General features: G+C 44.5%; 1 protein-coding gene across 1 annotated transcript; it reads right to left on the bottom strand.

The window, feature by feature from the left end:
- Nucleotides 1-2,117: 2,117 nt before the first annotated feature.
- On the bottom strand, nt 2,118-2,492 carry LOC125536079. Its single transcript, XM_048699205.1, has one exon. The coding sequence runs from the start codon at nt 2,490-2,492 to the stop codon at nt 2,145-2,147; it is 348 nt and encodes a 115-aa protein (XP_048555162.1). The 3' UTR covers nt 2,118-2,144.
- Nucleotides 2,493-10,889: the final 8,397 nt, after the last annotated feature.

Below are 10,889 nucleotides of genomic sequence, written 5' to 3'. Positions count from 1 at the left end.
TATAATAATGCAGACAAGAAAATAATAATCCTAATATGAAGATAAGTGTTTTTCTTATTGATGGATGTAAGATGGACTGATCGTAAAAAGAGAGAAGAATTTTGATTCAGTGAACAGAAAACAAGACGTTATTATTCAGCTATGGTACTCGATATTTGACAAGTATCGATATTTGACAAGTATGGTTTCATGTATACTCCTACAAGTTAGGCAAAGCAATGTACAATATAAATCGTTTTATATAAAGCGTGTCCAATCAATATCCAAAATGGTATCGTGCGGAGCATAGAAATAGAGTCCCAAAAATCTAATTATCTCCTACAGCGACAACCACGCAGCAAGCCAGCTGCGGGAGGCTGGGGCGAGGGTTGGGGAGGAAGCAAGTGTTCTCAGGTTATTAACAGGGAAACTGGGTGATTAACATCTCTCCAAAAAGAAAAAGAAAACAACTTAAAATATTGAGTGTGGCAGCAACATCTACTTGTTGCTGGAGTCCCAGTTCAAGATGGCCAAAGGCCACTTGGCACCATGGAACCTGCACAATTTCCATCATATATATGAATGAGTTAGGAAGTAAAGTAGATTGAACTACCCAGCCTCATACATATATATAAAGTGTGCTGCACTGCTGCTACAGAAAGTTTCATAGGCTTCCAAGTGAAGGGATACACGTTGTTCAACTGCCGTGTTTATTTTTTGTTGTTGGGGAAAGCAATAGCTTAATCATTTCACTTCTCTAATAGTATGAACAGCCTATCACTCAAACAGTCCTTGAGTGCTAATATATTATTGTAGTGGTAAAAGAAACATGTCACCACGAAGAGCTTTAACAGTTAGCACCATTTTTCATTAGAGAAGTTCAAAGAGAGATTTGAGAAATCTATATTAGAGAAAACTTGAAGACAACATACAGAATTACGAGCTTAACAGTTACTGCTATGACCATATCGCGCAAGCTACAACATATAAATTAATTAGCATTAGTATGATGTATATGGACAGAATTTCTACCTTGCCATCCGCAAGAAACATGACGAGAGGTCGAGGAGATTTCGAGCGGCTCCATGTCAGCTGCCATCACCATGACGAACTCAGATGTCCCGCTGTTAAGAGAACTTGGTTGCTGTGGAAAGCAAGAAACAAAGATTAAAATCACAGGAGGTGAAATTAACAGGAAGGGCCAATGGGCACTGCTAGGGATTGGTCACCTTCATGGGGAACTGAACATCCAACTAGTTTTAGTCAAAGTCTTAAGCATATACATACATACAAATTGAACCAAAAATCATATGCATGTCTGTACAATTAATTGCAAGGCTACCCAGCTTTCAGTTGGAGAGAGTACAAAGTAGTTTACTGGTAGTACAGCACAGCAGCCTACACAACATTCATGTTCTCGCACGAATGCTAGTATACAGACAAGAATTGACCACACACAAAGAATGAATCCATCGTATTATGCCAGTAGTGGGTACAACTTGGCTTCGGTCATAGAAAGGGAACATGAGTTTTCTTGCTTGAACCAAAAGGTTCACCATAGGAATTGGGCATCCAACGTGTTTTAGCGAAAGTCGTAAGCATGAACAAACAAACATACGTACAAAATGAACCAAAATCCATATGTCTGTGCAATTAACTACATGTGCTATCCAACTTGCTATTGGACAGAGTAGAGCCTGATTTACTAGAAGCCTGACACAAAATTATAACTCTGGGCTTGGTGCATGAATCCTAGTAGAGAGACAAGAAAGAGTTGACCACAACAAAGAATTCATTCATGGGATTATTCCAGTAGCAAGTACTGCTTGGTTGCAGTTTTAGAAAGGGGACTTGAGTTTGGTCAAACAAAAAGAAAAAGTGACGCATACTTGTTCATAGATAGAAACTGAACATCCAACGGCAATGGCGGCGTCGAGGCGGGTGGACGGGCGGCAGCTTGGGTGATCTCATCTGCTAGACCATGTCGCTGATGAGCTGCATGTGGCTGCTCCGGTGCCTCTCCACGAACATCCTCGACGCGCCCGCCACCGTCTTGTTCCACGTCTGAGCGCGCACGCACGCACGCGCAACCAACCAACACATCATTAGCCGAGGTGATCGAAATTGAGGTACAGAAATGGAGTGACAGAGAGACGGCCAGCGTATTAGCTTACCCGCTCCAGCGCGGTGAGGAAGTGCGCGACGCCGGCCTCGTCGAGCCGCGCGCCCCGCTTCGCACGCGCGTGGCCGCCGTTGCCCTTCCGCACGGAGGAGGAGGAGGCTGTGGTGGTGGTCGGCAGCAGCAGCCCGGCCCTCCAGTCCGTGGACCCGTCGATGCTGCGCCGCCGCTTGGGCGCCGCCAGCTCCAGATCCGCTCCGGACGCGCTGGAGTCTCTGGCGGAGAGCCCCGACACGACGCGGCGGGACAAGCGCTTGCGGCGCATCGCGAGGCTGCGGCGGGGCGGGGTTGACCGCTGCTTGGAGCGCGGGTAGGTGGGATCCCACTTGGCCATGCTGGTGCGGTCGTGGTCGGCACCTGTGTGCATGCATAGCTGGCCGGCCTCGTGGGAGTGAGCGCTTTTCTCTTCGCTGGCTCGAGCTCGATCAATTGTGTGGTCGCTGTGCTGTGTGTGACCACCAGTTTTACTTGTCCCGTGACACTGGCGGGCGAAACAGAAGGGAATCTCTATCATCATACGAGTTGGGTGGCGGCTCCGAGGCGGGTGGGTGGGAGGGGAGGAAGGAATGAACCGGGGAGGCGGTCTGGTTTGGGAAATCGGCAATGGCGCACGGGAGGCTTCGAGGGAGGAGGAGCAGGCGGAGCAGCAGGGCGTGGGGGAGGCCATGGACGGCGGCGAGCTCCAGCTTCCTCGATCTGGAGGGAGCTGGAGGAAGGAAGGAGACAAGCTCTCTCTCCATCTCAAGCTCTCTCTCCATCTGCAAAATAACCACGAGAACAGAGCTAGGGTTGTTGTTGATGACTGCCGTTGGATCCTCGAGCATCCGACAGTGTATAATCCATGATTCGCTTGATATGTCTATGGACCAATCAGAACGCACTAAACAATTCAAAGCCCTTATGACCATCTAAATTGGTCGAAATCAAAGATAAGTTTTTCAAAAAAAACCACTTTTCACTTTTTAGTTCTCAAAATGAGTTTTTTTGTAAAATACCTACCAAATATTTGTTTAGATGATCTCATATTGTGCACAAGGGTGCATCTTGTAATTCCAAACAATGTTGCCTAAGGGAGTTTTTATTTTCTTTGCACGGAAAATTCATTTTCCATTTTTCGAGTGCTCGAAATGAGTTTTTTTTTGTGTATGACCTACCATATATTTGTTGCAAAATTGGACCAAATCAATTTTCTAAAATACTAGGCCATATTTAATGCACAATTGACAAAATGGTTGGGTGTCAAAAGTTTTGATCCACCTCTGGTGAAAAAGACAAATTCCCACTGATTTAATAGGAACCGGGTCAAAGTTGAACTGCAGCTGCCTCATAATTTGCTCTTTATTTTTTCCAAAAATCATTTCTAGGTACATAAGTATCTATTTAATCAGAGAAACATGAATTTTTTTCCAAGATTCAACCACTAGCTAGGAACGGTCAAGCCCGCCGTTTTGATCGCATTTTGAAACGGGAATAAAAAAATCAAAAAAAATAAAAAATTGGAAAACCTTTGCATTGTGTCATTATATGTGACCAAGTTTCCAGGAAAAATAATAAAGTTGTAATACGACAATTTATTTAAAAAAAGTGTTCTCAGAAATGAGCTATCATGCTTGAAGATTCATGGCTTTCAAGCCAAATGATCAATCTTATGGCCACATTCATGGCATAGTTTGTTCAAATGATCTCATATTGTGCACAAGCGTGCATCTTGAATTCCAAACGATGTTGCCAAAGGGAGTTTTCATTTTCTTTGCACGGAAAATTCATTTTCCATTTTTCGAGTGCCCGAAATGAGTTTTTTTTGTGAAGTACCTACCATATATTTGTTGCAAAATTGGACCAAATAAATTTTCTAAAATACTAGGCCATATTTAATGCACAATTGACAAAATGGTTGGATGTCAAAAGTTTTAATCCACCTCTGGTGAAAAAGACAAATTCCCGCCGATTTAATAGGAACCGGGTCAAATTTGAACTGCAGCTGCCTCATAGTTTGCTCTTTATTTTTTCCAAAAATCATTTCTAGGTACATAAGTATCTATTTAACCAGAGAAACATGAAAAGTTTTCCAAGATTCAACCACTAGCTAGGAACGGTCAAGCCCGCCGTTTTGATCGCATTTTGAAACGGGCATAAAAAATTGAAAAAGAATCAAAAAATTGGAAAACCTTCGCATTGTGTCATTATAGGTGACCAAGTTTCCAGGAAAAATAATGAAGTTGTAATACGACAATTAATTTTAAAAAATGTTCTCAGAAATGAGCTATTATGCGTGAAGATTCATGGCTTTCAAGCCAAATGATCAATCTTGTGGTCACATTCATGGCATAGTTTGTTCAAATGATCTCCTATTGTGCACAAGGGTGCATCTTGGAATTCCAAACAATGTTTCCTAAGGAAGTTTTCATTTTCTTTGGACGAAAAAATCATTTTCCATTTTCCGAGTGCCCGAAATGAGTTTTTTTGTGAAGGACCTACCATATATTTGTTGCAAAATTGGATCAAATCAATTTTCTAAAATACTAGGCCATATTTAATGCACAATTGACAAAATGGTTGGGTGTCAAAAGTTTTGATCCACCTCTGGTGAAAAAGACAAATTCCTACCGATTTAATAGGAACCGGGTCAAATTTGAACTGCAGCTGCCTCATAGTTTGCTCATTATTTTTTCCAAAAATCATTTCTAAGTACATAAGTATCTATTTAATCAGAGAAACATCAAAAGTTTTCTAAGATTCAACCACTAGCTAGGAACGGTTAAGCCCGCCGTTTTGACCGCATTTTGAAACGGGCATAAAAAATTCAAAAAAATAAAAAAAATTGGAAAACCTTCGCATTGTATCATTATATGTGACCAAGTTACGAGGAAAAATAATAAACTTGTAATACGGCAATTATTTTAAAAAAGTGTTTTAAAAAATGAGCTATCATGCGTGAAGATTCATGGATTTCAAGCCAAATGATCAATCTTATGGCCACATTCATGGCATAGTTTGTTCAAATGATCTCATATTGTGCACAAGGGTGCATATTGGAATTCCAAACAATATTTACTAAGGAAGTTTTCATTTTATTTGCACGAAAAATTCATTTTCCATTTTCCGAGTGCCCGAATGAGTTTTTTGCGAAGGACCTACCATATATTTGTTGCAAAATTGGACCAAATCAATTTTCTGAAATAATAGGCCATATTTAATGCACAATTGACAAAATGGTTGGGTGTCAAAAGTTTTTATCCACCTCCCGTGAAAAAGACAATTTTTCGTCCATTCAGTAGGAAATGTGTCAAATTTGAACCGCAGCTGCCTTATAGTTTGCTATTTATTTTTTCCAAAAATCGTTTCTAGTTACATAAGTATCTATTTAATCATAAATACATGGTTTGGTGGTGATGCATCGTGGTTTGGACGGTGGCCCAGGGCCCCAACTCCAAAGCGCGTAGACTCGCATGCCCGCCGCGTGGTCACCGCCTGACCGTGGCATTGCCATGCGTTCTGGGTAGCCTAGGCATGTCTAGTAGGTTGGGCACTCCTTAGGTAGATGTTAGGAAGAAATAACAACAGAAGAATCTCACGAGGAGACCGAACTATGCTCAAACATGAATTAGCAGCCAAGTGTTTGATAAGCGGTACGGGAAATTCACAAGGATAATGGGACTGAGTTTTGGTTGAGGATGATCATCTACTAGGGAGACTGTCTTGGCAAATTTTCAGCTCAAATGGAGGAGTTTGGATGGCACTTGCTTTGCAAAGTACCACATCGGGCAGAAATATGGATGTTGAATCTGGGCTCAAATGGATAAGTGGATTGAGCTGAAATTTGTGGAGTATGGTAATTTGGGCATATTAAAGCACTATAAAAGTTTTATACCATTTGGATTATCCTAGTTTGTACTTCCTTCACAAAGCTTCTCCCTGGGTAGAAACTTTATAAATTTGCTGAGGAAGATTTAATAGGAAAATGGAGCTGAATATTGGAATGTGGCAATTATTTTTATATGTAATATGGCACAAAAAGTTTGAGGACAATAGGAGGTGTCTAGATAGCACTTCCTTTGTAATGTGCCAATTTGGACAGAAAATAGAAATTAAAGCTGGGCTTACATAGATGATTGGATTATGCTGAAATTCGGTGTAGGGGGTTTCTATAGTCAGGGTAATGTCCTGGAAAATTTTCAGCAATTATAAAGCAATATAAAATGTAGTTGCTTCACAAACTAAAAATATTACCAGGAACAAAGATTCGATGGTGAGCTCACATGTATTGTTAGATAGAGCTAAACTTTTGTGTAGACTTATGACTTTGGCATATAGAATATGTGGCAAAAATTAAACTCATAACGATATTCCTATCTTGTACTTCCTTCACAATGCTTCTAGGTGGACAAAAACTTTGGAAATTTGCTGAGGAAGATTTACTTTGCAAATGTACCTGAATTTTATCATGCGGCAATGATTTCGATAGGAAAGTGTGCCCAAAAATTTTGAGGGCAATCAAGAATATATAAATAGCACTTCCTTCACAAAGTGTTTTTCTAGACAGAATAGGAAAATGAATATTGTTGAATTATTTTTGAACTAGGCAAGGAAGGTTTTGTACATATTTGACAAAGATATGACCCAAAGAATTTATGAGATTTTTTTGGGAATTTTTGGAATGACAGAAATATAGGTTGCTTCACAACCTAGGGCAAAAACTGACACATGGACATGACACATAGGCAAAACTGATGAGGTGGCACCTACTCATAGCAACCCACCACAATTTACAAGGTTATGACCATCTATATTGGTCATGATCAGCTAGAAATAAGGTAGCAGACCAGTGCTATATGCTTTATGACCATTTCGTCTAAGGAAATTATCACTTTTCTGACCAAAATGGTCGTTGTAGTTTAGGGTTTGGAGCCCCCCGAACAGCTTTTGACCAATTGGTCTCAAATGGTCATAGATCTATGACCAATTCTTCCACGGTCACTGACAGAAGGTCACTAGTTGACATATTTCTTGTAGTGGGATTAGACTCGTGTAAAAATATATATTCTCTCTACGGTTATGTATGGTGACAGGTCCGGATACTATCATCGCATCCGGAGACTATCTTGAAGTTCGGATAAAAGGGAACCCACCTTGCAATGCCGGAAACAATCTGCGCGCCGGACTCCTCGTCATTAAAGCCAGGTTCAGGGGCTACTGAGGGAGTCCTGGACTAAGGGGTCCTCGGGCGTCCGGCCTGTTATCTATTGGGCCGGACTGATGGGCTGTGAAGACATGAAGGCCGAAGACTGTACCCGTGTCCGGATTGGACTCTCCTTGGCGACCGACTATGAAGATTCCTTCTTATGTAACTGACTCTATGTAAACCCTAGATCCCCTAGGTGTCTATATAACCTAGAGGGGATAGTCCTGAAAGGATATATTCATTACCATAGTCATACAAGCTAGGCTTCTAGGGTTTAGCTATTACGATCTCGTGGTAGATCAACTCTTGTAACACCCATATTCATCAATATCACTCAAGCAGGACGTAGGGTATTACCTCCATAGAGAGGGCCCAAACCTGGGTAAACATTGTCCCCTGTCCCCTGTTACCATCGATCCTAGACACACAGTTCGGGACCCCCTACCCGAGATCCACCGGTTTTGACACCGACACCTGCCTCCTGCACTCCGCCGCCGTCCCCATCGACCACCCCGACCCCCGTTGCCCCGTTCCCTACGCCCGCAGTGAGCGCCCCTCCTTTCTCCTTCACTCCCGCGCGCGCCCACGCGTACGAGCGCTCGTCCCTCCGTGCATGCTTCGCCCCGCACTCCAGCTCCCTCCGCCTCCCCGCAACGCCGAGCTCCGCCATCCGCCATGGCCGATGGGCTCGAGCATCGGGTGCTCCTCTGCCCAAACGCGCGCACACGCTCCCGCTCCCGTATGCCTCTTCCCACCCCAGGCCGGGTCCTCGAACGCGTGCCTGCACGGGGGCGCGCCCTTCCTCTCTCCGGGGCCGCGCTAGTCGCGCCCGCGACCTCCTATGGCCGCGCCCGGAGTTCTGCTCCCCTGCGCCTGTTCCACTCCCTCCGCGCCCTGGTCGCACCCACCTGCGCCCGGCCGCGCGTGCCCGCTCCCGCCGCCGCAACTGCTGCTGCATCGCTCTGCCGCCCTACTCCACTACGGCCGGCCGTGCCTCGCCGGCGCCGAACGCCGAGCTCCACCCTATGGCTGGCCTCGCCCAGTGCCCAGTCGGGCCAAAGCTCACGCCCGCGCCCGCACTGCCCTGTGCCCGCTAAGCCCTCTGGGCCTTTGACATGTGGGGCCGCCCCCAGAACGTTTATAAAAAATGATTAAAAGAAATTATTAATAATAAATAAATAAATGCTAATCAATTAATTAATTTAATTAATTAATTGTATTTAATTAACATAATAACTAATTACCTTAATTAACTACTATTAATTAATTAGACAGTCAATGACATGCGAGACCCGCACATCAGTTTGACCCAGTCAACGCCGTGTTGACTGCTGATGTCATGATGACATCAGCAAGCATTATTCTGGATAATGTTGATTTAAAATAATTAAATAAATCCTAAAATTGATTTAAATCTTTTAAAATTAATATAAAATAAACCGTAGCTCGGATCAAAAAACCGTGTACATGAAAGTTGCTCAGAACGACGAGACGAATCCGGATACGCAACCCGTTCGCCTGCCACACATCCCTTGCATAGCAAACACGCAACTTTCTCCCCTCCGGTTCATCTGTCCGAAAACACGAAACACTGGGGATATTTTCCCGGTTGTTTTCCCCCTTCACCGGTATCACCACCTACTGCGTTAGGGCACACCTAGCACCGTTACCTGTCATGTCATGCACCGGTATGCATCTGTTTGCATTGTATTCATTGTTTCTTCCCACTCTTCTCTCCGGTAGACTAGAGACTGACGCCGCTGTTATTGCCCCGATCGACTACGTTGTTGACGACCCCTCCTTCTTGCCAGAGCAACTAGGCAAGCCCCCCCCCCCTTGATCACCAGATATCGCCTATTCTTATCTCTACTGCTTGCATTAGAGTAGTGTAGCATGTTACTGCTTTCCGTTAAACCTATCCTGATGCATAGCCTGTCATTGTTCCTACAGTTATTGATACCTTACCTGAAATCCTAATTGCTTAGTATAGGATGCTAGTTTATCATCAGTGGCCCTACATTCTAGTCTATCTACCATGCTATACTATCGGGCCATGATCACTCGGGAAGTGATCATGGGTATATACTTATACGTAATATATATGATACTTGTGGTGACTAAAGACGAGTCGGCTCGAAGAGTACCCGCGAGTGATTCACGATTGGGTCCGAAAGGACATTTGTCCCGACGGCCCTCTGAGTGGATCTTTGTGGCGGAGCGACAGGGTAGGTTGAAACCACCTAGGAGACAGGTGAGCCTGGCCCTGGTCGCGTCCGCGGTTATTTCAAAATAACACGCTTAACGAAACCTGGGTATTTGATCTGAGTCTGGCCATTGGCCTATACACACTAACCAACTACGCAGGAACAGTTATGGGCACTCGACGTCGTGGTATCAGCCGAAGCCTTCCTGACGTCAGCGACTGGGCGGCACGCGCCGGGTTGGACTGGAACACCTGCTTTTGTATAAGGGAGGCTAGGTCTACTCGCCGACCGCGTTCACAACGTGCAGATGTGCAATGGGCGATGGGCCCAAACCCCCGCGCAATAGGATTTCGACCGGCGTGCTGACCTCTCTGTTGTGCCTAGGTGGGGATGCGACATGTTGATCTTTCGAGGCTGGACATGACCCAGGAAAGTGTTTCCGGCCAAAAGGGATCGAGCGTGTTGGGAAATGTGGTGCACCCCTGTAGGGAAGTTGATCTATTCAAATAGTTTTGTCCCTCGGTAAAAGGACGACCCGGAGTTGTACCTTGACCTTATGACAACTAGAACCGGATAATTAATAAAATACACTCTTCCAAGTGCAAGATACAACCCGGTGATCGCTCTCTCACAAGGCGACGAGGGGAGGATCACCGGGTAGGATTATGCTATGCGATGATACTTGGTGAACTTACCATCTAGTCTCTTCTACATGCTGCAAGATGGAGGTTGCCAGAAGCGTAGTCTTCGATAGGACTAGCTATCCCCCTCTTTTTCCGGCATTCTGCAGTTTAGTCGACATATGCTACCCCTTTTCCATTTGATACCAATGCATTCATATGTAGTGTAGCTCCTTGCTTGCGAGTACTTTGGATGAATACTCACGGTTGCTTTGCTCCCCCTTTTCTCCTTTCTATACCCGGTTGTTGCAACCAGACGTTGGAGCCCAGGAGCCAGACGCCACCATCGACGACGACTCCTACTACACTGGAGGTGCCTACTACTACGTGCAGGCTGCTGACGACGACCAGGAGTAGTTTAGGAGGATCCCAGGCAGGAGGCATGCGCCTCTTTTGATGTGTATCCCAGTTTGTGCTAGCCATCTTATGGCAACTTATGTCTATACTCAGATATTGTTGCTTCCGCTGACTCGTCTATGATCAAGCTCTTGTATTCGAGCCCTCGAGGCCCCTGGCTTGTAATATGATGCTTGTATAACTTATTTTATTTATAGAGTTGTGTTGTGATATCTTCCCGTGAGTCCCTGATCTTGATCGTACACGTTTGCGTGTATGATTAGTGTATGATTGAATCAGGGGCGTCACAAGTTGGTATCAGAGCCGAC

The sequence above is a fragment of the Triticum urartu genome, chromosome 2 (genome assembly GCF_003073215.2).
Source record: "Triticum urartu cultivar G1812 chromosome 2, Tu2.1, whole genome shotgun sequence".
Taxonomy (NCBI): Eukaryota; Viridiplantae; Streptophyta; class Magnoliopsida; order Poales; family Poaceae; genus Triticum; species Triticum urartu.
The sequence above is the reverse complement of the archived record's forward strand: the minus strand, read 5'-3'. Positions and strand labels throughout refer to the sequence as shown.

What these genes read in the sequence shown, in the direction of transcription:
- LOC125536079 (XM_048699205.1), bottom strand. Translation starts at nt 2,492, where the DNA reads ATGGCCAAGTGGGATCCCACCTACCCGCGCTCCAAGCAGCGGTCAACC.